This window comes from Pristiophorus japonicus, chromosome 4 (assembly GCF_044704955.1).
Source record: "Pristiophorus japonicus isolate sPriJap1 chromosome 4, sPriJap1.hap1, whole genome shotgun sequence".
In the NCBI taxonomy this organism is placed as follows: domain Eukaryota; kingdom Metazoa; phylum Chordata; class Chondrichthyes; family Pristiophoridae; genus Pristiophorus; species Pristiophorus japonicus.
The window spans coordinates 256,182,643-256,209,491 of NC_091980.1; the positions used below are offsets into that span (position 1 = coordinate 256,182,643).

At 45.3% G+C, this 26,849-nt stretch overlaps 1 protein-coding gene across 3 annotated transcripts in view; it reads left to right on the top strand.

Moving 5' to 3' along the window:
- The window catches only part of LOC139263371 (ena/VASP-like protein), a 457,176-nt gene that overhangs the window by 280,194 nt on the left and 150,133 nt on the right, over positions 1 to 26,849 (top strand). For all 3 annotated transcript variants that reach the window (XM_070879361.1, XM_070879359.1, XM_070879360.1), the window contains exon 3: positions 9,168 to 9,345. In XM_070879361.1, the coding sequence (XP_070735462.1) occupies positions 9,168 to 9,345 (178 nt within the window). The remainder of the gene's footprint in view (positions 1 to 9,167; positions 9,346 to 26,849) is intronic.

The window sequence follows — 26,849 nt, forward strand, 5'->3', positions numbered from 1 at the left end:
GATGTTGATGGTGGGGTTTCAGCAATGGTAATGCTATTGAATATTAAGGGTGGGCATGTTTAAGCTCTTGTATGGCAGGAAAGCTACCTGCCACTTAACAGCCCAAACCTGTTGTCCAGATCTTGCTTCATTCAGACATGGACTGCTTCATGATCTGAGGAATTGCAAATAGAGCTTAGCACTGTGCAATCATCAGTGAACAGTCCCATTTCTGATCTTATTATGGAGGGAAGGTCATTGTTGGGCCAAGGACGGTGCCCTGAGGAACTCCTGCAGTGATGTCCTGGAGCTGAGATGATTGGCCTTCAACACCCAAAACCATAATTTTCAGATACACTTGGTGCTGCTTCCAGCATGCTCTTCTATCCTCATTGAACAAGGGTTGATCGTCTGGCATGATGGTGATGGAGAAGTCAGATGATATTGTGGTGAAATACAAATCTGCTGCTGCTGATGGCCCACAGCGCTTCATGAATTCCCACATTTGAGCTGCGAGATCTTGTCTTAACGATCCCACTTGACATGGTGAGAGTGCCACATAATACGATGGAGTGTTAAGACAGGACTTGGTCTTCAGGTGGACTCTGCGGCAGTCACTCCTATTAATACAGTCATGAACAGATACATCTGCAACAGCAATAGGTTATACCCTCCTGTTGATTCTCTAGCCACTTACCACAATCCCTGTGTAGCACCTATGTCCTTCAGGACTTGGCCAGCTTGGTCAAAGGTGGTACTACTGAGCCACTCTTGGTGATGAACATTGAAGTCCCTCACCCATAATATATTCTGTCCCCATGCTACCCTCAATGCTTCCTCCAAGTGGTTGTCAACATGGAGCAGTGCTCATTCATCAGCTAAGGGAGGGAGTTAGGTGGTAATCAGCAGAGGATTTCCGAGCCCATGTTTGACCTGAAGCCATGAAACGTCATGGGGTATGGAATCATTGTTGAGGACTCCCAGGGCCACTCCCACCAGACTGTATACCACTGTGCCACCACCTCTGGTGTTTTTATCCTACATAAGAACATTATAACATAAGAATTAGGAACAGGAGTAGGCCATCTAGCCCCTCGAGCCTGCTCCGCCATTCAACAAAATCATGGCTGATCTGGCCGTGGACTCAGCTCCACTTACCTGCCCGCTCCCCGTAACCCTTAATTCCCTTATTGGTTAAAAATCAATCTATCTGTAACTTGAATACATTCAATGAGCTATCCTCAACTGCTTCCTTAGGCAGAGAATTCCACAGATTCACAACCCTCTGGGAGAAGAAATTCCTTCTCAACTCAGTTTTAAATTGGCTCCCCCGTATTTTGAGGCTGTGCCCCCTAGTTCTAGTCTCCCCTGCCAGTGGAAACAATCTCTCTGCCTCTATCTTGTCTATCCCTTTCATTATTTTAAATGCTTCTATAAGATCACCCCTCATCCTTCTGAACTCCACCGAGTAAAGACCCAGTCTACTCAATCTATCATCATAAGGTAACCCCCTCATCTCCGGAATCAGCCTAGTGAATCGTCTCTGTACCCCCTCCAAAGCCAGTATATCCTTCCTTAAGTAAGGTGACCACAACTGCACGCAGTACTCCAGGTGCGGCCTCACCCATACCCTATACAGCTGCAGCAGGACCTCCCTGCTTTTGTACTCCATCCCTCTCGCAATGAAGGCCAACTTTCCATTCGCCTTCCTGATTACCTGCTGCACCTGCAAACTAACTTTTTGGGATTCATGCACAAGGATCCCCAGGTCCCTCTTCATGCAGCATGTTGTAATTTCTCCCCATTCAAATAATATTCCCTTTTACTGTTTTTTTTTCCCAAGGTGGATGACCTCACACTTTCCGACATTGTATTCCATCTGCCAAACCTTAGCCCAGTCGCTTAACCTATCCAATCTCTTTGCAGCCTCTCTGTGTCCTCTACACAACCCGCTTTCCCACTAATCTTAGTGTCATCTGCAAATTTTGTTACACTACACTCTGTCCCCTATTCCAGGTCATCGATGTATATTGTAAACAGTTGTGATCCCAGCACCGATCCCTGTGGCACACCACTAACCACCGATTTCCAACCTGAAAAGGACCCATTTATCCCAACTCTCTGCTTTCTGTTCGCCAGCCAATTCTCTATCCATGCTAATACATTTCCTCTGACTCCGCGTACCTCTATCTTCTGCAGTAATCGTTTGTGTGGCACCTTATCGAATGCCTTTTGGAAATCTAAATACACCACATCCATCGGTACACCTCTATCCACCATGCTCATTATATCCTCAAAGAATTCCAGTAAGTTAGTTAAACATGATTTCCCCTTCATGAATCCATGTTGCGTCTGCTTGATTGTACTATTCCTATCTAGATGTCCCGCTGTTTCTTCATTAATGATAGTTTCAAGCATTTTCCCCACTACAGATGTTAAACTAACCAAGCTATAGTTACCTGCCTTTTGTCTGCCCCCTTTTTTAAACAGAGGCGTTACATTAGCTGCTTTCCAATCTGCTGGTACCTCCCCAGAGTCCAGAGAATTTTGGTAGATTATAACGAATGCATCTGCTATAACTTTCATTCTTCTCTTTTAATGCCCTGGGATGCATTTCATCAGGACCAGGGGACTTGTCTACCTTGAGTCCCATTAGCCTGTCCAGCACTACCCCCCTAGTGATAGTGATTGTCTCAAGGTCCTCCCTTCCCACATTCCTGTAACCAGCAATTTTTGACATGGTTTTTGTGTCTTCCACTGTGAAGACCGAAGCAAAATAATTGTTTAAGGTCTCAGCCATTTCCACATTTCCCATTATTAAATCCCCCTTCTCATCTTCTAAGAGACCAACATTTACTTTAGTCACTCTTTTCCGTTTTATATATCTGTAAAAGCTTTTACTATCTGTTTTTATGTTTTGTGCAAGTTTACATTCGTAATCTATCTTTCCTTTCTTTATTTCTTTCTTAGTCATTCTTTGCTGTTGTTTAAAATTTTCCCAATCTTCTATTTTCCCACTAACCTTGGCCACCTTATACGCATTGGTCTTTAATTTGATACTCTCCTTTATTTCTTTGGTTATCCACGGCTGGTTATCCCTTCTCTTACCGCCCTTCTTTTTCACTGGAATATATTTTTGTTGCGCACTATGAAAGAGCTCCTTAAAAGTCCTCCACTGTTCCTCAATTGTGCCACCGTTTAGTCTGTGTTTCCAGTCTACTTTAGCCAACTCTGCCCTCATCCCACTGTAGTCCCCTTTGTTTAAGCATAGTACGCTCGTTTCTGACACAACTTCCTCACCCTCAATCTGTATTACAAATTCAACCATACTGTGATCACTCATTCCGAGAGGATCTTTACTAGGAAATCGTTTATTTTTCCTGTCTCATTACACAGGACCAGATCTAAGATAGCTTGCTCCCTTGTAGGTTCTGTAACATACTGTTCTAAGAAACAATCCCGTATGCATTCTATGAATTCCTCCTCCAGCTACCCCGTGCGATTTGATTTGACCAATCGATATGTAGGTTAAAATCCCCCATGACTACTGCCGTTCCTTTTTCACATGCCTCCATTATTCCCTTGATTATTGCCCACCCCACCGTGAAGTTATTATTTGGGGGCCTATAAACTACGCCCACCAGTGACTTTTTCCCTTACTATCTCTAATCTCCACCCATAATGATTCAACATTTTGTTCATTAGAGCCAATATCGTCTCTCATAACTGCCCTGATATCATCCTTTATTAACAGAGCTACCCCACTTCCTTTCCCTTCTTGTCTATCTTTCTGAATCATCAGATACCCCTGTATGTTTAATTCCCAGTCTTGGCCACCCTGCAACCATGTTTCTGTAATGGCCACCAAATCATACCCATTTGTAATGATTTGTGCCGTCAACTCATTTACTTTATTTCGAATGCTGCGTGCGTTTAGGTAGAGTGTTTAAAATCCTAGTTTTTAAACCATGATTTTTAGTTTTGACCCCTCCTGCAGCCCCTTTATATTCAGTGGCCCTTTTTGTTTTTTGCCTTGGGTTTCTCTGCCCTCCACTTTTACTCATCTCCTTTCTGTCTTTTGCTTTTGTCTCCTTTTTGTTTCCCTCTGTCTCCCTGCATTGGTTCCCATCCCCCTGCCAGTGGGAGGTGATAGAGGAGTCTGAGACATTGGCTGATAGCTATAATTCTGTGAGTATGACTTAATTGAACTGAATTCAAATACTCAAACTGCCATGGTGGATCTGGATTATTAATCCAGGCCTCTGGATTACTAGTCCAGTAACAGCACCACTATACTACCATACATCCCAAAGAACTGGTGCTCTGTCTGGGAAACCCTCTGCTGATTACCACCCTTAGCTGATAAATGTTATAGGCTTATTCATTTATATCAAGAAATTGATTTCTTTACTGATAAAATATAAAATAATATATCTTTAATAAATGGTACCCTCATGAGAAATGAGAGTACATTAATTTCACATTAAACATGTATACAGCTGTTTAAAGTCCTCCAATGCCACCCAATATTCCCTGGTTGTGAAAGTGTGTGAGTGATCTGCTCCCGACATTCTGCTAATTCGGCAATGTAACCAGCCTCTGGGAAGTATACAAGAGCAGACAAGATTAATTCACTATAAAATCCTTCCCTTAAATAAAAACAGAAAATGCTGGAAGTGGTCAGCAGGTCAGGCAGCATCTGTGGCGAGAGAAACCGAGTTAACGTTTCTGATCAATGATCTTTCTTTCGAACTGCTTTTGTAATCCTTCTCTTTCTCCCTGTGGGAAAGGGCTAGGATTGGGAACTCACTGTGTACAGAACTGCGAATTGACCAACTCTATTCTACCATCCCATGCCACTGTACGTTGATGTATAAAAAGCACTGGGCATTGGTAAGTACTGTAAAACATCTATTTAAGGGGCAGGACATGTTGACAAGAGGAAATATTTAAACATTGAAGAAAACTATTTAATGGCTGACAGCCATTTGATTGGATGAATCCTAAGAATAGCTGTGCTGTTGAAGCGTGGATGGTATGTCAAGCTGTGAATATATTTTAAAGCTTTTGCTATGTGAATATGAGTCAGTCATGGATGATTAATGTCACAGGCTATAAAACAAAAGGTCATATTAAATCATCCAAGTGCAACATAGCTTTTTTTTTTAAGTGTTCACAGTAAAAGCAAAACTACGTGTACTTAAAAGGAAGTTACTGCTCCAGAAATTAATGGAAAAAATTCTCCATGAATCAAGTTTACTGCTAAACAGAACTTGCTTGAATTCAGCTTCATTTAGTGACTTTATATGAACAAAGAAAAATCATGGAAAGGTCAGACAAGACAGTGAAATCACAAGACCGGTTCAATTTAAGAAGGTTCTTCAGCCCATTTAATCTCATTCTTTCAGAATACCAACCCTACTGTCTTCCCATTACAGTATCTAGCTGCGTCCTAAATGAGTCCATTGTCCTGGCCTCATTCCTGGCAAACCTTTTTAGCTGCTGCTCTATATAAAGAGATGTGTCCTGGTGTCTGTTCCAAACTTGCCGTATTTAATTTAATAATTCTGAAAAGATTCAATGATGTTTTCACAATGTTACATTCGCGATTGTACAAAAACTTCTATGAATTATGCTATTTCTGCATTCCTGGCAAAAACACTTGGTTATTAGATTTTTTTAACTACATTTTTGCAGTACCCACAGCCATCTGGTCAATAAGTTTATGCTGAATGTTTCACAGGGAAAAAGCAAAAAATTCAGTGTAACCATTCAGAAAAGGCTCTTAGCAAAATTTGACTGTCATTTATGACACCAATGTGAGAGTTCTGCATGTGCTGAAGTTCGCTTTGCCTGACCTGAGGACTATATGGAGCCAACAGTTTAAAGGTATAGATATCAAACTGATGCCTCCAGTGTAACAAGGTAATTAGTTGGACAGCCATGATTTTATCCTGTCACATGTTAAATTATAAAATGTCTTCAAATATTAACAAAGTGAGACCAAAAATGTCCTATTCAGGAATTTTGAAGAATGTAGAGTTGTCATCATCATCATCATCATAGGCAGTCCCTCGGAATCGAGGAAGACTTGCTTCCACTCCTGAAGTGAGTTCTTTGATGACTGAACAGTCCAATATGAGAGCCACAGACTCTGTCACAGGTGGGACAGATAGTCGTTGAGGGAAGGGGTGGGTGGGACCAATTTGCTGCACGCTCCTTCCGCTGCCTGCACTTGATTTCTGCACGCTCTCGGCGTTGAGACTCGAGGTGCTCAACGCCCTCTCGGATGCACTTCCTCCACTTAGGGCGGTCTTATGCCAGGGACTCCCAGGTGTCAATGAGGATGTCGCACTTTATCAGGGAGGCTTTGAGGGTGTCCTTGTAACGTTTCCGCTGCCCACCTTTGGCTTGTTTGCCGTGAAGAAGCTCCACGTAGAGCACTTGCTTTGGGAGTCTCGTGTCTGGCATGCGAACTATGTGGCCTGCCCAGCGGAGATGATCGAGTGTAGTCAGTGCTTCAATGCTGGGGATGTTAGCCTGAATGAACTCGCTGATGTTGGTGTGCCTGTCCTCCCAGAGGATTTGTAGGATCTTGCACAGACATCGTTGGTGATATTTCTCCAGCAACTTGAGGTGTCTGCTGTACATGGTCCAAGTCTCTGAGCCATACAGGAGGGCAGGTATTACTACAGCCCTGTAGACCATGAGTTTGGTGGCAGTTTTGAGGGCCTGGTCTTCAAACACTCTTTTACTTAGGCGGCCGAAGGTTGCACTGGCATACTGGAGGCAGTTTTGGCTCTCATCGTCGATGCCTGCTCTTGTTGATAGGAAGATCCCAAAATATAGGAAATGGTCCACGGTGTCCAGGGCCACGCAGTGGATCTTGATGACTGGGGGGGCAGTGTTGTGCTGTGAGGACAGGCTGGTGGAGGACCTTTGTCTTACGGATGTTTAGCGTAAGGCCCATGCTTTCATATGCCTCGGTAAATACGTCAACTATGTCCTGGAGTTCAGCCTCTGTGTGCGCGCAGACGCAGGCGTCGTCTGCGTACTGTAGTTCAGCGACTGAGGTTGGGGTGGTCTTGGTTCTGGCCTGGAGACGGCGCAGGTTGAACAGATTTCCACTGGTTCTGTAGTTTAGTTCCACTCCAGCGGGGAGCTTGTTGACTGAGGTGGAGCATGGCAGCGAGAAAGATTGAGAAGAGGGTTGGGGCGATGATGGAGCCCTGTTTGACCCTGGTCCGGATGTGGATTGGGTCTGTGGTGGATCCGTTGGTAAGGATCGCAGCCTGCGTGTCATCGTGGAGCAGGTGGAGGATGGTGACGAACATTTGGGAGCATCCGAAACGGCCTGGTCTCCAGTCGTCTTGAACCTCCTTGCCGCTGGATCAAGACCTCGCTCAGCTAAGCCCGTGTGGTAGCCGGTGTGCAGCGACCACCCCACCTCTCACGCACAGGCATCTTCCACTCTGTTAACATGAAGTTCGGGACCTGGAACGTCAGGACCCTCATGGACAACCCCAACAGCGGCAGACCGGAACGCCGCACCGCCATAGTTGCCCGGGGAACTTAGACGCTTTGATATCAACACCACAGCCCTAAGCGAGACCCGGCAGGCAGGGGGAGGCCCGCTCAAGGAACAAGGTGGAGGTTACACCTTCTTCTGGAAAGGGAAACCAGAGGAAGAACGCCGCCTCCACGGAGTCGGCTTTGCCATCAAAAACGAGCTGTTTGACCGCCTCAAGAACTCCCCCTGCGGGGCTAACGAACGCCTCGTGACTCTTCGACTCACCCTATCCCGGAACCAGTGCGCCACAATCATCAGTGCATACACTCCAACACTCGATGCAAATGATGAGACCAAAGAGGGTTTTTACACCAACCTCGAAAAATCCATGTCCTGCATCCTCACGGGCAATAAACTGATCCTCCTTGGTGATCTCAACGCCAGGGTTGGCAAGGACACAGACCTCTGGGGGAAGCATGATTGGCAGAGATGGGGTCGGGAAAGTCAACTCCAGTGGTACCCTGCTCCTGACAAAATGTCTAGAGCACGAACTTTTCATCACCAACACCTTGTTCTGCTAGAGGGACAAATACAAGGCATCGTGGCAACACACTCGCTCCAAGCACTGGCACCTGCTCGACTATGTTATCGTCCGAGCCAAGGATCGCAAGGATGTGCGCATCACCCACGCCATGACAGGAGCTGATGACTGCTGGACGGACCACCGCCTAATCCGATCCATCATCGACATCACCATGTAGAGTATAAGTTGGGCAGTGGATGATCTTATAACTTAAACTTTTGATCACTGACCATTTCCAATTATCGTCCAATTACTGTCAATATGATCTCACTTTTTTGATGCTGAATATTGTGGCAGGGTGCAAGAATAGACCAAACAAAAAAAAGCAAGTCACTGGCTGTTATATTGACAATCTGCTAAGCAGGAGTTTACGTTAAACAATGTGCTGTTATATTCCACAGAGAATGCACAATTTTCTCTTCTCATTGAGCTGATAAAAGTTCAGCTCGTGATTTAATCACATTTAAACATTCAGTTCTGTGTTTAGATAAATTGCTTTTAATAGCATTTTTGCTCTGCATCTGAAATAAAGAACTGATTTAACCAAGAATAACTTTGAAAAGTATTATTCAATCATGGAACTGAAAGTTTTGTTTGGTTTCATGAGCAGCCTTAAAGCTGACCTATTTTGGAGCTTTGACAATCCACATTTTTATTCAACTCAAATCTTTGCATATAAGATTTTTAATGTGATGATTTTCTAAGCATTCGGTCCAGACTAACTTTAAAAAAAAACTCATGATGGGTTTGAAAGTGGCTTAGCAGAGGGACAACAGTGTTAGGAAATAGGATTCTCCAACTTGCCTTCCTGGATTGTATCTACTGCACTCCCTAATACACTCTTGTCAATATCTATAATTTTGTGCACAGCAAAACTGTCTACCTATCTGGGACATACCTGATGGTAAATATTCATCACAGAGTTAACTTCTCCTTTAATACTCTTGAGACATCAATATGTTACTTTTAAAGAACTTATTAATTTAGTTTACAGCATATGTTTTCAATGTTATAGAGAAAACTAAGCAATGCATTATGTTTACAATTACAAAGGAAAATGGTTTTCTCATGATCTGATTTTCATTTTGTTCACAGGTAGTCATAAACTATTCCATTGTGAAGGGACTGAAATACAATCAGGCTACACCTACATTCCACCAATGGCGTGATGCCCGACAGGTCTACGGGTTGAACTTTGCAAGCAAGGAGGAAGCCACAACCTTTTCAAATGCAATGGTGTATGCTTTGAATGTGCTGAACTCACAAGATGGAGGTATGTACTGTTTGCTCTTTTTTGCAATCACACACAGGTTCCCTGCAGTGCCATCTACTGTTCTTGCTGTTAGGCTCATACAAAGAGTGGACCTTGCAGAAGCTCTGAGACCCTGGCTACTTTTAGCGACCCCAGCCATGCATATTTTGTACTTGCGATGATTCTGCTGTCTTCTTTAGCTGCAGTTCTACCTTGTACATTCAGAAAAACTAAACATTTAATATTGGATTTACTGAAGGATGGAAATTAAACACTCAGGCCTAATAGTTTCCACTTTGGGCGGAATCGGTGATCCGGACACAAATTGTGTAATTTTGGAGAAGTGTTTTATTTCCCCTCAAGTTTCAGCTCAAAATCATTTGCATATCGCCGAACGTGAAATCTGCCGTGATCCAGAGCAATCGGGCAGCTGGTAATAACAGAAAATGACTTTAAAAACTAAACAGAACCATTTACTAGTTATATTAGTCTATTATTTTCTTAGTAAATTAAAAATAAATATATTCCAAAGCTTTTAAAATGTGCCTATTAGTGTCGTTGCACCTAAAAAAAAACAGCTTAATTTTACCTCAAAGGCCCACAATCAGGCAAAATTAGCGGAAACTCGTAATGGTAATTCATTTGATTTGAGGGTGTGGCCAGTTGTTTTTTAAACTAGTGCAAAAGATCGCGGAAACTTAATTTGTGCTGGACATAATTTGCGCTTGAAATTCCGCAATCTTTAGCGTTGGTCTGGTCGATTGCGGGCGAATTGCGTTGAAAATAAACAGCGCAACTTATGCCTCAATCTGACCATCAGAATTGTTTTTAAAAATTAAAATATTGCAAGGATTCTGAATTTGGATATATTTGTTTTATTTCTTTATTGATTTGTTTCTACCCATTTTGATTATTGTTTGAATAGTAAATCCTGATAACATCATCAGAGGTGCTAGCTCAGAATACTTTCTGATTCTGTTAGTGTAAGCTGAATTAACACGAGTTGATGCCACCATTCACCCAGGTTATTTCGCCTTCAGTTTTGTATGTATGTGCGTGTCCGTGTGTGTGTACGGCACATGTGTTTGCATGTATGCGCAAGCGTCTGAATATGTGTGTTAGTCAAGGTTCAGTAACTTCCTCAAACTGCTTCCCCAATGTAATCACTCTATAAGCAAAAATCTAGAATGAAATCAACTGGAATGTTGATATTTTTTCAGAGATCCTGATGGTCAGATAGCGATATTTGCAGTGTTTCTGGAACAAATGATTGGGTAGAATGCTCTATTTGGAAATCCGAGGCAATTCTTTATGCTGTTGGAAAGTATTCTTATTGAAAACAGACTATTTTGAATCATGTATGTTTTTTACTGACTCATTTTAAATCAAATGGAATGGTTATATAGGAAGTAACATTTTCACTTCACCCTTCTACACAGTGCATCACTTTAATCTTGCAGCCTCCTATGGATGAGTCTTGTCCATTCTTGTCCAACAATAACTTTCATTCATATAGAACCTTTAATATAAGAAAAATCCCAAGGTGCTTCACAAAAAAGGCAAGGAACAGTCACTGAATCCACTCTGCAGATGAGCTGTGTTGAGGAACACAAGTTAAACGTCAGGAACAAGAAACAAACTGATAGTTAGGTCTCCCCTAGTAATCAGCTGTCTTGTATTGGCTAATAATCATTGTCCTGGCAAAGAGGTTCAAACTTCGATTTCATCAAACTTTCTATGATACATTTGTCTGCATCTGTTGATTAATGTAGTTAAACATCATTATATTGATTAATTTTATGTCAAAATCTTCTATAATATTCAATGTTCACCATTTAATGGATACACTTTTGATGCCATCTCGAGTGATACATTTAACCGATTACTGGACCACTGGTCTCACCACTGATGTAAACCACAAGGCGGCTGGAATTCTGCTGTGATTTCACCAAAGTTAAAGTGAAAGACCAGTGGATCCTTGCTGTCAGCGGGTTTCTGCCTTAAAGCATTAAGTGCATTATTAGAGTTTGTCAACTAACATTGGGGTAGATTTCCGCTTTGGGCGCAATTGGGAAATTGCATCCAAAATGCACTTGAAATTACTCTAAGTTTCCAATAAAAAATCATTTGTATAATCACAAATGTTAAATCTTATATGAACCAGCCCAATTGGGCAGTGTAAAAGAACGTAATCGTTTATTTTTTGCTTCCATTAAAAAGTATTCATTGATGTATTTAAAAGTGGTAACCTGGTGTAGTTTTATTAATTCAGCTGAAAATGGGTTTATCACAAAAAAATAAGCATTTTTAATAAGAGTGTCCAGTCTTCCACCTGTGAGTAGCATGATGCAAAATCTCTGCCCTAATCAGTGCAATTGGCGGAAACTCACAATGTCGACCTGGGATCGTGGTCACTTTTGTGGGCAAGGCCTGATCTGGCTGAACTGATCTTGAAACAGCATAAAAGATGGCGGAAACTCAAGCGTGAATGGTTTTGGGCGTAATTCACTTACATTTAAAATTTCCTGATCTTTAGTGCTGGTTGGGCTGATTCCACCATTTGTGCACATATTACTGGCGTAAAGAACATAAGAACATAAGAACATAAGAATTAGGAACAGGAGTAGACCATCTAGCCCCTCGAGCCTGCTCCGCCATTCAATAAGATCATGGCTGATCTGGCCGTAGACTCAGCTCCACCTACCTGCCCTCTCCCCGTAACCCTTAATTCCCTTATTGGTTAAAAATCTATCTATCTGTGACTTGAATACATTCAATGAGCTAGCCTCAACTGCTTCCTTGGGCAGAGAATTCCACAGATTCACAACCCTCTGGGAGAAGAAATTCCTTCTCAACTCGGTTTTAAATTGTCTCCCCTGTATTTTGAGGCTGTGCCCCCTAGTTCTAGTCTCCCCTACCAGTGGAAACAATCTCTCTGCCTCTATCTTGTCTATCCCTTTCATTATTTTAAATGTTTCTATAAGATCACCCCTCATCCTTCTGAACTCCAACGAGTAAAGACCCAGTCTACTCAATCTATAATCATAAGGTAACCCCCTCATCTCCAGTATCAGCCTAGTGAATCGTCTCTGTACCCCCTCCCAAGCCAGTATATCCTTCCTTAAGTAAGGTGACCAAAACTGCACGCAGTACTCCAGGTGCGGCCTTACCAATACTCTATACAGTTGCAGCAGGACCTCCCTGCTTTTGTACTCCATCCCTCTCGCAATGAAGGCCAACATTCCATTCGCCTTCCTGATTACCTGCTGCACCTGCAAACTAACCTTTTGGGATTCATGCACAAGGACCCCCAGGTTCCTCTGCATCTCGGCATGTTGTAAAGGAGCTGAAACTCTACCCATAGTCTTTAATAAACAGATTTTTTTAACAAACAAACAAAAACCTTCTCATAAAATGTTCAAATATTCTTTGTGCAGTTTCCATGTTTTCAAACAGTCAAAAAAAGATAAGCCCCAAAAATGGTTCATGGGGCCCGAGTTTGGTGAAATCTAAGTTCCGCCCAAGTGCCGTCGAAAGGACCGCTAAGATCCTGAAAGTACTTTGGGCGGAAGTTTCGTGGGAAAAACCGCCCGGCGGCAAAAATGGCCCCTGCACGCCGATAGTGGGCGGTAGGTCCCATTCTGGGCAGCAAATGCGATCCTCAGCAAAGTAACGCCGAGGATAGAGTCGGGCCCAGGGAGGGTGGAATGGATAAAATTTAAAATTTTCAAAACAATGAAAAAAAACACCAGAAATCCGTTGGAGCTCCCCATCAACCTAAATCCCTGCAAAAGAAATAAAGAAAAGAAGTGCACTAACCTTTTTTTGCAGGTCTTCATACTTACCGTTCAGGTAAGATCTGCCTCCACGGGTGGTCTCTTCTGCTGCTGGAGCGGAGGACTGCCCAGACCAATCTGGGGAGTGAGCAGGCAGGAGGATTCTTGTGGGCATTGCACGCCAGCAGGCACCAGCGGTCGCTCCCCAGCGATCTTCTCTCCGCGCCGGCGTGAGGACCTCACTAGGAGGGGAGAGCGCCCAAGAAACCATCAAGACCGCCGAGAAAACTCAGCAGCAGCCGGCGGTGAGTCGGCCAAACTTGGGCCCATGGTCTTTCATTAAAGAAAAGAAGCACTGAATTTGGAGCCAGAATGAAGAGGTGAGTTTGCCATGATTGACAGCAACCAATCAGAAGGGAGCAATCATTTAAATACATCTTCCAGCTGGGTTTACATCACTTGGAAGAACAAACTGAAGTGTTGTTAACATTTTCCATTGTGAAAAATAAATCTATTCTTGATAAATAATCTATTTTCCTTTGGCAACAAAAGAAATTACAGATGCTGTTAATCGATGTGATATTTCAGCCCTAAGAGGTCCATTTTTACGCAGGCCAGCTCTCCAGAGCTGTTTGAAACTGAAACCTTGGATATCAATATTCCCAAATATTTCACAGTGGATGCTTAGTGTATGCATTGTCTGACTGTAACATAAAATTGAATAGTTCATAATAGAAGGGGATCAGTGTTAAATATTTAAAACTTGAAACTTGCTGAAATAAAACTTTGAGAATTCAATCTCCACTTTGTTTTGAAGTGTTTTGGAAAAAGCAAAGAAACTCTCAGATCATCCCAGGATGAGCGAATCTGTAATGTATGTAGCACTCAAATCACTGACTCTACACGGTCTCGAGTTGTAATAACTGCTGTGACCTTAGTCCTTTATTGTGCAACTCCAGATTGCCTCTCAAGTGTGGTGGGCAGCCTTTTATACTCTGTCTTGGAGGTACTTTCAGGTCTCCCACCACAGCGCCCTCTGTGGCACACCATTGTACGTATACATTTAATGTACCTGGACAATACATAACATCTCACTCCCCTCCCCCAGTTCCAAAAGCCATTGCCGGTAACCTCGGCCTTGTTCGTCCTGGTTGGTTTGTGACTGTGAGTTCATGACCATCCACTTCCCGCCCCCCCCTCAATGTAGAGATTATGCTTGCGATCTGGTGCAAGCATGTGGTATTTGCAGTCCTTACATGGGTGATGAAGTACACGAGTATAACCTCCAACAGAAAGCAGGTATACATAGACAGTACATTTGTATGGTACGTATGATATATGGTACAGATGTTATGTCAAAAGGTTGCAGATGCACTGAACAGTTATTTAATCCCAGCTCTACTGGATGTGGTACGGTGGCAGTATACTGTCCCTTTTTGCCCGAGGTGGTGGCTGTGCTGAGACAGGGTATCGCAACTAGTGCGTTGCCTCTGTTCTCAGGAGTCGCCTTAGTGGCTCATCTGCAGCTGCTGAACCATTGCATGAATCACGTAAAATTTGGAAATCACATTGGCCCCTTAGGCATGTTAGTCACGGACCCATTAACCCTTCTACTTGTGCCTTGTGGTATTAACTCTTTTCGTAAATCATTCATATCCATCATTTTAAACACAATAACCATTCAGCATCAAAGTATCAACTCTTATCCTAAATCACTACATCATGCAAATCACATTACACATTTAGACTCGCTCTTGCCTTACAAAAGTCTTTTTGTGGGGACCGCCAACAGTGTAAGGCCCTTTTAAGGCTCCCGTGTGCATTTCCCTTTTAAGACGCCATCTTGTGGGTCCCACGAGGCTTCCCTTGGGCGCCGCCATTTTAGTTGTACTGCTTGCTTTTGTTCTTTGCAGCCACGAGGCTCAAAACATAGAAACGTAGAAAATAGGTGCAGGAGTAGGCCATTCGGCCCTTCGAGCCTGCACCACCATTCAATAAGATCATGGCTGGTCATTCACCTCAGTACCCCTTTCGTGCTTTCTCTCCATACCCCTTGATCCCTTTAGCCGCAAGGGCCATATCTAACTCCCTCTTGAATATATCCAATGAACTGGCATCAACAACTTTCTGCGGCAGGGAATTCCACAGGTTAACAACTCTCTGAGTGAAGAAGTTTCTCCTCATTTCAGTCCTAAATGGCCTGCCCCTTATCCTAAGACTGTGTTCCCTGGTTCTGGACTTCCCCAACATCAGGAACATTCTTCCCGCATCTAACCTGTCCCGTTCCGTCAGAATCTTATACATTTCTATGAGATCCACTCTCATCCTTCTAAACTCCATGTAAAAAGTCCCAGTTGATCCAGTCTCTCCTCATATGTCAGTCCAGCCATCCCTGGAATCAGTCTGGTGAACCTTCGCTGCACTCCCTCGATAGCAAGAACGTCCTTCCTCAGATTGGGAGACCAAAACTGAACACAATATTCCAGGTGAGGCCTCACCAAGGCCCTGTACAATTGCAGTAAGACATCCCTGCTCCTATACTCAAATCCCCTAGCTATGAAGGCCAACATACCATTTGCCCCTTCACTGCCTGCTATACCTGCATGCCAACTTTCAATGACACCCAGGTCCCGTTGCACCTCCCCTTTTCCTAATCTGCCGCCATTCAGATAATATTATGCCTTTGTGTTTTTGCCACCAAAGTGAGTAACCTCACATTTATCCACATTATACTGCATCTGCCATGCATTTCCCCACTCACCTAACCTGTTCAAATCACTCTGCAGCCTCTTAGCATTCTCCTCACAGCTCACACTGCCACCCAGTTTAGTGTAATCTGCAAACTTGGAGATATTACACTCAATTCCTTCATCCAAATCATTAATGTATATTGTAAAGAGCTGGGGTCCCAGCACTGAGCCTTGCGGCACTCCACTAATCACTGCCTCCCATTCCGAAAAGAACCCGTTTATCCCAACTCTCTGCTTCCTGTCTGCCAACCAATTCTCTATCCATGCCAATACATTACCACCAATACCATGTGCTTTGATTTTGCACACCAATCTCTTATGAGGGACCTTGTCAAAGGCCTTTTGAAAGTCCAAATACACCACATCCATTGGTTCTCCCTTGTCCACTCTACTAGTTACATTCTCAAAAAATTCCAGAAGATTTGTCAAGTATGATTTCCCCTTCATAAATCCATGCTGACTTGGACCGATCCTGTCACTGCTTTCCACCATCTTGAGCTCGCCGGCCTGAAGTTTTGCTGCAGTTAAGAAGGGATAGAGGGGATAAAGAAGAGAGAAGAAAAAAGAAAAACGGCCAAGAATGAGTCGCGGACCTGACTGATACTGCAGCCGCCAGAACGGCTCCTCCTGCCGATGCCACTCAAACCAAGGCATGGCAGGAGAGATCAGACACGTGATATGCTCCTCCTGTACTATGTGGGAACTCAGGGACACTTCTGGTGTCCCTGACAACTACACCTGCGGGAAGTGTATCCGCATCCAGCTCCTGACGGACGGCGTTGCAGAATTGGAGCTGAAGGTGGATTCACTCTGGAGCATCCACGATGTTGAGAATGACGTGAGTAGCACATATAGCGAGTTGGTCTTACCGCAGGTAAAGGATCGACAGCCAAATAGGGAATGGAAGACCAACAGGAAGAGCAGTGCAAGGAAGGTAGTGCAGAGGTCCCCTGCGGTCATCCCCGTGCAAAACACCGCTTTGAGTACTGTTGAGGGGGATGACTCATCTGTGGTGGGCATCAGCAGCCAAGTTCATGGCACCATGGCTGGCTCTGCTGCACAGGAGGGCAGGAAAAAGAGTGGGAGAGCGATAGTGATAGGGGATTCAATTGTAAGGGGAATAGATAGGCGTTTCTGCGACTGCAAGGGTCAAGAATGTCTCGGAGCGGGTGCAGGACATTCTGAAAAGGGAGGGTGAACAGCCAGTTGTCGTGGTGCACATTGGTACCAACGATATAGGTAAAAAACGGGATGAGGTCCTACGAGACAAATTTCAGGAGCTAGGAGCTAAATTAAAAAGTAGGACCTCAAAAGTAGTAATCTCAGGATTGCTACCAGTGCCACGTGCTAGTCAGAGTAGGAATCGCAGGATAGCTCAGCTGAATACGTGGCTTGAGCAGTGGTGCAGCAGGGAGGGATTCAAATTCCTGGGGCATTGGAGCTGGTTCTGGGAGAGGTGGGACCAGTACAAACCGGACGGTCTGCCCCTAGGCAGGACCGGAACCAATGTCCTAGGAGGAGTGTTCGCTAGTGCTGTTGGGGAGGAGTTAAACTAATATGGCAGGGGAATGGGAACCAATGCAGGGAGACAGAGGGAAACAAAATGGAGACAGAAGCAAAAGATAGAAAGGAGATGAGTAAAAGTGGAGGGCAGAGAAACCCAAGGCAAAAAACAAAAAGGACCACTTTGCAGCAAAATTCTAAACGGTCAAAGTGTGTTAAAAAGGCAAGCCTGAAGGTTCTGTGCCTCAATACGAGGAGTATTCGGAATAAGGTGGACGAATTAACTGTGTAGATAGCAGTTAACGGATACGATGTGGTTGGCATCACGGAGACATGGCTCCAGGATGACCAAGGCTGGGAACTCAACATCCAAGGGTATTCAACATTTAGGAAGGATAGACAGAAAGGAAAAGGAGGCGGGGTGGCGTTGCTGGTTAAAGAGGAAATTAATGCAATTGTAAGGAAAGACATTAGCTTGGATGATGTGGAATCAGTATGGGTGGAGCTACGGAATACCAAAGGACAGAAAACGCTAGTGGGAGTTGTGTACAGACCTCCAAACAGTAGTAGTGATGTTGGGGAGGGCATCAAACATGAAATTAGGGGTGCATGCAATAAAGGTGCAGCAGTTATCATGGGTGACTTTAATAGGCATATAGATTGGGCTAGCCAAACTGGAAACAATACGGTGGAGGAGGATTTCCTGGAGTGCATAAGGGATGGTTTTCTAGACCAATATGTCGAGGAACCAACTAGGGGGGAGGGTATCTTAGACTGGGTGTTGTGTAATGAGAGAGGATTAATTAGCAATCTTGTTGTGCGAGGCCCCTTGGGGAAGAGTGATCATAATATGGTGGAATTCTACATTAGGATGGAGAATGAAACAGTTAATTCAGAGACCATAGTCCAGAACATAAAGAAGGATAACTTAGAAGGTATGAGGCGTGAATTGGCTAGGATAGATTGGCGAATGATACTTAAGGGGTTGACAGTGGATGGGCAATGGCAGACATTTAGAGACCGCATGGATGAACTACAACAATTGTACATCCCTGTCTGGCGTAAAAATAAAAAAGGGAAGGTGGCTCAACCGTGGCTATCAAGGGAAATCAGTGATAGTACTAAAGCCAAGGAAGTGGCATACAAATTGGCCAGCAATAGCAGTGAACCCGGGGACTGGGAGAAATTTAGAACTCAGCAGAGGAGGACAAAGGGTTTGATTAGGGCAGGGAAAATAGAGTACGAGAGGAAGCTTGCAGGGAACATTAAAATGGACTGCAAAACCTTCTATAGATATGTAAAGAGAAAAAGATTAGTAAGGACAAATGTAGGTCCCCTGCAGTCAGAATCAGGGGAAGTCATAACTGGGAACAAAGAAATGGCAGACCAATTGAACAAGTACTTTGGTTCGATATTCACTGAGGAGGACACAAACAACCTTCCGGATATAAAAGGGATCAGAGGGTCTAGTAAGAAGGAGGAACTGAGGGAAATCCTTATTAGTCGGGAAATTGTGTTGGGGAAATTGATGGGATTGAAGGCCGATAAATCGCCAGAGCCTGACGGTCTGCATTCCAGAGTACTTAAGGAGGTGGCCTTGGAAATAGCGGATGCATTGACAGTCATTTTCCAACATTGCATAGACTCTGGATCAGTTCCTATGGAGTGGAAGGTAGCCAATGTAACCGCACTTTTTAAAAAAGGAGGGAGAGAGAAAACAGGGAATTATAGACCGGTCAGCCTGACATCGGTAGTGGGTAAAATGATGGAATCAATTATTAAGGATGTCATAACAGCACATTTGGAAATAGGTCCAAGTAAGCATGGATTTGTGAACGGGAAATCATGCTTGACAAATCTTCTGGAATTTTTTGAGGATGTTTCCAGTAGAGTGGACAAGGGGGAACCAGTTGATGTGGTGTATTTGGACTTTCAGAAGGCTTTCGACAAGGTCCCACACAAGAGATTAATGTGCAAAGTTAAAGCACATGGGATTGGGGATAGTGTGCTGACGTAGATTGAGAACTGGTTGGCAGACAGGAAGCAAAGAGTAGGAGTAAATGGGTACTTTTCAGAATGGCAGGCAGTGACTAGTGGGGTACCGCAAGGTTCTGTGCTGGGACCCCAGCTGTTTACATTGTACATTAATGATTTAGACGAGGGGATTAAATGTAGTATCTCCAAATTTGCGGATGACACTAAGTTGGGTGGCAGTGTGAGCTGCGAGGAGGATGCTATGAGGCTGCAGAGTGACTTGGATAAGTTAGGTGAGTGGGCAAATGCATGGCAGATGAAGTATAATGTGGATAAATGTGAGGTTATCCACTTTGGTTGTAAAAACAGAGAGATAGACTATTATCTGAATGGTGACAGATTAGGAAAAGGGGAGGTGCAACGAGACCTGGGTGTCATGGTATATCAGTCATTGAAGGTTGGCATGCAGGTACAGCAGGCGGTTAAGAAAGCAAATGGCATGTTGGCCTTCATAGCGAGGGGATTTGAGTACAGGGGCAGGGAGGTGTTACTACAGTTGTACAGGGCCTTGGTGAGGCCACAGCTGGAGTATTGTGTACAGTTTTGGTCTCCTAACTTGAGGAAGGACATTCTTGCTATTGAGGGAGTGCAGAGCAAAGGTTCACCAGACTGATTCCTGGGATGGCGGGACTGACATATCAAGAAAGACTGGATCAACTGGGCTTGTATTCACTGGAGTTCAGAAGAATGGGATCTCATAGAAACGTTTAAAATTCTGACGGGTTTAGAAAGGTTAGATGCAAGAAGAATTTTCCCAATGTTGGGGATGTCCAGAACCAGGGGTCACAGTCTAAGGATAAGGGGTGAGCCATTTAGGACCGAGATGAGGAGAAACTTCTTCACCCAGAGAGTGGTGAACCTGTGGAATTCTCTACCACAGAAAGTTGTTGAGGCCAATTCACTAAATATATTCAAAAAGGAGTTAGATGTAGTCCTTACTACTAGGGGGATCAAGGGGTATGGCGAGAAAGCAGGAATGGGGTACTGAAGTTGCATGTTCAGCCATGAACTCATTGAATGGCGGTGCAGGCACGAAGGGCCGAATGGCCTACTCCTGCACCTATTTTCTATGTTTCTATGTCTGTATGTTTCTCCCAGCAAGAAGAGGAATGTGATGAATGGCTCCCTGAAGCAGATCAAGGGCACGGGCGCTTCGGACTCCTTCAAAATTGCTACGACGGATCCCCAGTGGAAAGAAGGTGAAGAAGCCAGCAGCCAAGAAATCTCCAGCGACAAAAGCAGCAGCCAAGAACGATTCGATCAGTCATAGTCCCTGTGGCCTCCGTAACTGCCGTAACTGCTGCTATTTCCGCCGCTCTGGCTCTTATGCCCACCCGAGTAGCTGTCGCATTCTCCCGAGTTATGCCAGCCGCCTCCGTTGCCTCCTCTGCCGCTGTAGCCTCCTCTGCCACCGTGGCCTCCTCTGCCGCTGTTGTCCCAGTAACTGCCGCCTCTCCTGCGGCCGCCGTAGCCGCCACCACCGCCGCCCGACTTTTTCTCCACACGGCCCCCCTCGATTTGTCGGCCGTCGATGGGTTTGGGTTTGCCATTCAACGCCTGCTCTTCCAGGTTCTGCTTCTCTGTGTGTGGCTTCTTTCTATTCCAGCTCGGTCGGCGCTGCTCTTTGGGAACACGGGGGGACAGCGGTCTGTGGAGGAATGAAGTCTTCCCAGCTCCTACAGACCTTCCCCATCCATCTCCTGCCTAGTAGCGTCGGCCCATCGCCTGCAATGACCCGCAAAGGTAAACCGTGCGTCTCGCCCCCGTGAGATACCTGCACATCTGCTCTGCCAAGAACAGGTGTCAGTTCCTTGGTGTAGGTACGCAGCTTTGTCGAGACCGGGACGAGCTTGGGTCGTGCAGCTGGGTTGACCCACAGTTTATCAAAAGTTCTCTGACTCATCAACGACGGACCCGACCCCGTGTCCACTTCCATACTCACTGGGACTCCGTTAATCTTGACCTCCATAATCACTGGAGCCGCATCGTCGGTACACATATATAGTCCAAGCACCTCATCTTCTTCTGCCTGCTCCTCGCTGTATAGTGGATCATCTACCATCTCCTCAGCCACACGGTGAGTCAGGTTTCTTTTGCACATATGCTGAAAGTGGCCTTTCGTGTGGCAGGTATTGCACGTATACTCCGCAAACCTGCACCGGTGAGCCCCATGGCTTCCTCCGCAGCGCCAGCATGGTGCTACTCGATTAGCCCCCCTCTGCGGACTCTGAGTTCCAGGACCCCGAGGTCCGTGCTCTCTGCCCTGGGCAGAGCCACGTTCTGCAGTTTTGTCCATGGTGGGTGCTATTCTGTGGATAGTGTCTGCCGGGTTCGAGACTGTGGATCATCTGCTTGGTGCTGCAAGTCGAGGTCATGAATACCCTGCTAATGGTGATGGCTTGCTTCAGGGTGACTGTCGGTTCAATGGATAGCAGCCTGTGAAGGAGACCCTCATGGCCAATCCCCATAACAAAAACATCCCGCACTCGTCAAGGTGTGTGCCAAAATCACACGGCGCCGCGAGTCTCTTGAGGTCCGCAGCATATTTGGTGACATCCTGGCCCTCAGGTCTGCAGTGGTGGTAGAATTTGTGCTGGGCCGTGAGGATGCTCTCCTTCGCTTTCAGTTGGTCACGAATGAGTGCGATCAGCTCCTCATATGACTTGTCCCTGGCGCTCTTGGGTGCCAGCAAATCCCTGACAAGACAGTAAACCTCATCGCCACAACTGGAAAGCAATATCGCCTTACGCATCTCTCTCACTGCGTCCGTGATCCCCGTCAGGTCGTTTGCTGTGAAGTAGTACTCAAGCCTTTCCGTGAAGGCCTCCCAGTCATTGCCCACCGTAAAATCCTTTAAGGAGCCCAGAGTAGCCATGGTTGCATGAAGTTCGTCCATGTCCTTGTCACCAATGTAATGTATGTAGCACACAAATCACTGACTCCACACGGTCTCGTGTTGTAGTAACTGCTGTGACCTTAGTCCTTTATTGTGCAACTCCAGAGTGCCTCTCCAGTGTGGTGGGCAGCCTTTTATACTCTGTCTTGCAGGTACTTTCAGGTCTCCCACCACAGCACCCTTGTGGCGCACCATTGTACTTATACATTTAATGTACCTGGACAATACATAACAGTATCCATCTTTCTGTTTCAACTCCGAGAAACCTCTTGGTGTATGCTGGGAAGTTTTACAAACTTTGCCTGCTCAGAGTGCACGGGTTTGGTTTTTAGTCCTTTCAACATTCGAGCAATGAAAGACAATGAGAAGACCCACTGGTCCATCCAGCGTGTCCCACACATCTATGATACCTTGTGCATCACAATACAAATCCTCCCTACCCCATCTAAAAGCCATCCTAGGCAAGGCGAAAAACCAGATCAAATCCAGGCCAATTAAGGAGGAAAAAAATCAAAAAATTCCACTCCAATCTTCTTCGATAGTCGAATCTAGTCCAGGAAATCACTCCGGCCCTGAGAATTCTATGCAGTACCTACCTTTGTATGAGGCGATTTCCACCTCAGCTAGAAACGAGTCCAACTCTCGCTTGAAGGAATTCAGTGAGTCAGCATTCATCGCACAAGCTGGCAGCTTGTTCCACAGGTCCATTATTCTCTGCTAACAGAATCACCTCCTAACATCTAACCTGGATCTGGGCTTGCAGAACTCAAGTTTGTGACCCCATGGTCCTCCCTAACCTATTTAAACAACTGTCTACACAAACACAATCTATTCCCTACATCACTCCTAAATCTACACATATTTAAAGTGTAAAGTCCCAGCTCTTTGAGCCTATTTTGGTAACTAAGAGACTTCAAACTGGGAATTAATCTTGTGGCCCTCCTCTACACCCTCTCCAAAGCCTCAATAGCACCCACCATGTGAGGAGACCGAAACTGAACACAGTATCCTAACCGAAGCTTAACCAAGGTCCCGTTCAAGGACAAAATAGTATGCATTTGCCTTATAGCGAATTCTTCTGTAAATACAGCCGTGCACGATATTCGCTCTAGCTGTTGCTTCACGGCATTTGGTTATGAGCCTATAGAGATCTATGCACCAGAACAGCCAGACCTCTTTCTTTCTCCACTGGCTTTAGTTCTTTTACCTGAACGGTGTATGTATGTTCAGCAAACGCCCTGCTCAGATGCAAAACACCGCACTTTTTTAAGTTAAACATTATTTGCCAGTCACAAGTCCAATTCCCCAGCATATCAAGATCTGCCTGTAGTAGTCGAGCATCCTCTACAGTCCTGACTCTTGCACAAACAAGAAGCACGTGCTACAGTCCCCAATGCATGTAGCAGACATGTTCATGCTAACACAATTTGCCCACTGTTCACAGTGGACAGTAAATTCGTCCGAAGGAACCAAGACACTAGCAAAGATCGACCTGATGTCACATTGAACATATCAATTGCCTGAAGTCTCCATCTGCTGTTAACAATTACAGGAGGTAGTCGGAAAGTGGAAACTTCGGGCAGTTTGATAAATAGGAAGCACACACAGATGCAAGAATTTACATTTATATATATATAGAAAGAGAGATAAATGTATCAGTGAGCACATTATACACTATTAGGAGTGTGAGATTTTAAATAGTCATTTGCAATTGAAAACTTTTCTGTGTCTGTTCAGAACAATGCACTTATTAATCAAGTTTCCACATGATTCGCGCCTGATTTTTAGGAGCAACTGGTGGAGAACGGATTATTTTAGAAATCGCAATTCTCCACTTTTTTTTTTCTGCAGTTCTAGTCAGGTAGAACAGTTCTAGTTTAGAACAGAATTTTTTCTTCAAAAGGGGGCGTGTCCGGCCACTGACACCTGATTTGAAATTTTCCACAGTGAAAACGTACTCCAAACTAAAGTAGAATGGAGCCAGTGAAGATTTTTGTAGAACTGAAAAAACCTGTTCTACACATTAAAAAATCAGCCGCAGGTTACAAATTAGGCGTCCAGAACGAGGTGGGGGGGAACGGAACTCATTAAATTCGACAATAAATCCTTATTTATACTTCTACAATTATTATACAAATAAATCCAACCTGAATAAACATTTATAAGCCAAGAAAAGATTAAATAAATCATCTTCCTACCTGTGTGAAAGTGCTTCAGCCAGGGAGAATTCTGCAGCCGTTCGTGCCGCTGAGCGGGAGAGAGAGAGAGAGAGGGAGGGAGAGAGAGAGAGAGGGAGAGAGAAAGAGAGAGGGGGGGAGAGAGAGGGAGAGGGAGAAGGGGGGGGTAGAGAGGGAGAGAGGGGGGGAGAGAGAGGGGGGGAGAGAGGGGAACAGGAGCGCGGGTCAGGTCAGTCGGGGGGGGGGGAGCGGGTCTCGGGGGTGGGAGCGGGTGTCGGGTCTCGGGGTGGGGGAGGGAGCGGGTGTCGGGTCTCGGGGCGGGGGGGGAGCGGGTCTCGGGTCGGTGTGGGGGGGGGGAAGCGGGTCGGGGCGGGGGAGCGGGTGTCGGGTCTCGGGTCGGGGCGGGGGGGGAGCGGGTGTCGGGTCGGGGCGGGGGGGAGCGGGTGTTGGGTCGGGGCGGGGGGGGGGAGCGGGTCTCGGGTCTCGGGTCGGGGCGGGGGGGGAGCGGGTGTCGGGTCGGGGCGGGGGGGGGGGAAGCGGATCTCGGGTGTCGGGGCGGGGGGGGGAGCGGGTGTCGGGTCGGGGCGGGGGGGGGGGGAGCGGGTGTCGGGGCGGGGGGGGGAGCGGGTGTCGGGTCGGGGCGGGGGGGGGGAGCGGGTGTCGGGGCGTGTCTGGTCGGCGGGGGGGGAGCGGGTGTCGGGTCGGGTCGGGTCGGGAGGAAGCAGGAGCTGGCCGTGGGAGGAGCCTCATTCACGCAGCCCCAGTGAGGCCATTCAGCCAGGGCTAGGGGCTGCGTGCTTCGGGCCCCTCCCACACAGTTCGGCGCCTGGAGCTACTGCACTTGCGTGCCCACTATAGCGCGCATGTGCAGAGGTCCTGACTCTGTTTTCAGCGCCGGGACCTGGCTCTGCCTCCGCACAGCTCGTGCTGGCTGCGCCGAGAGCTAGAGGACCTGTAAGTTGGCGGAGAATACCGAGGATTTTTTTAGGCGCCGTTTTAGGCGCGTAAAATGGGCGCCCAGCTCGGAGGGGCGCCCGTTTTTTTTCTTGTGGAAACTTGGGCCCATAGGATGTGATGCAAATAGAATTTTGCATATTTTAGACGAAGCAGTAATGCCTCATTGAGAACAATGATTACTATTGCTTCAGGATGCTTCATACCATATCAATTAGGTTTAAACAGTTATTTTATATTAGAAATGTTGTCACATATGTAAAAAAGAATTGCCTCAAACATATGTCCTTAGTTCTGTCCATACCCCATGTTTTGAATTTCCCGAATGTAATCATTTACAGCTACATCTACATCAAAATATGCAGATTGAAGAACTCTTATTGCTTGGAACACAATATTCTGCCTGGAAGTAAAATTAGAAACACTCTAAATATTTGCCCCATAAAAGAAACGAGTAAAGGCTAAGAGATGGGATAATTTTAAAAAAGAATAAAAAGGTAAAAAGAATGGAATCAGGAAATGGAAAGAAAATAGGGGGAGAAAATCCTTGAAGTTGCAGGGAAAATGTGGTGATACTTTTCAAAAGGTGCAATCAGAGGGAGAGGACAGGCGGGGTCATGTCCCCATATCCCTCCAAAATTCATCACGAGGAGGTCTTGAGCTGAAGCTTGGTACTTCCCCATAGGAGGAAAGAGAACATTAGTGGGTCAGTCACCTCAGGCCTCTTGGAGGCTGAGGTGCAGGGTTCATTTTTGGGATCCCCTAACATGTGAAGAATTTTTTGTTCCTATGATTGTTTTATGCAATTAAGCAATAGCTGTTAGAACGTGAAGTCCAAAATGCTGAGCAAGACTGTGTTGGGATTTTGAAAGAACCAAGTGCAGCATGTTACAGTGAGTTGCTTTTCAAATCAGTCTAAACTAAAAAATCTAATAGAAATCTGAGATACAATGATCACAATCCAAAGTAACATGTTTATTTTCTTTTAGAGTTGGGTAGAAACTACGTGCAACACTGCTAACAGTAGGCCATTGAATGAGTAAATAGAAGAATCAGATGGGTAGCTTAACTCATTATAATACATCACGGCATCTTAAAATAACAGCACAGCATGATTAGAAATGCAAATAAATGTAAATCTGCTTTCACTGATAAATCCAAATGGACTTTTAATTGTTTTACCATGAACACGACTGTCAATCCATCATTCTGAGGTATTTCCTAGGCACTTCATTGCCATACTTGCAAAACATAAAGTTTAAAAAGCCTCACAAATATTAGAGCTTCTTACCAATACCGTGTGATCATTATTCACAAATTAGAATCTTTGGGCCCAAATTTGGCCAGGGGTTGCTCCGTTTTCTTTGGAGCAACTTGATTTTTCTGGAGTATCTTAAAAATCCCCATTTTGCACATTCAATTTGCGCCAGTGTAA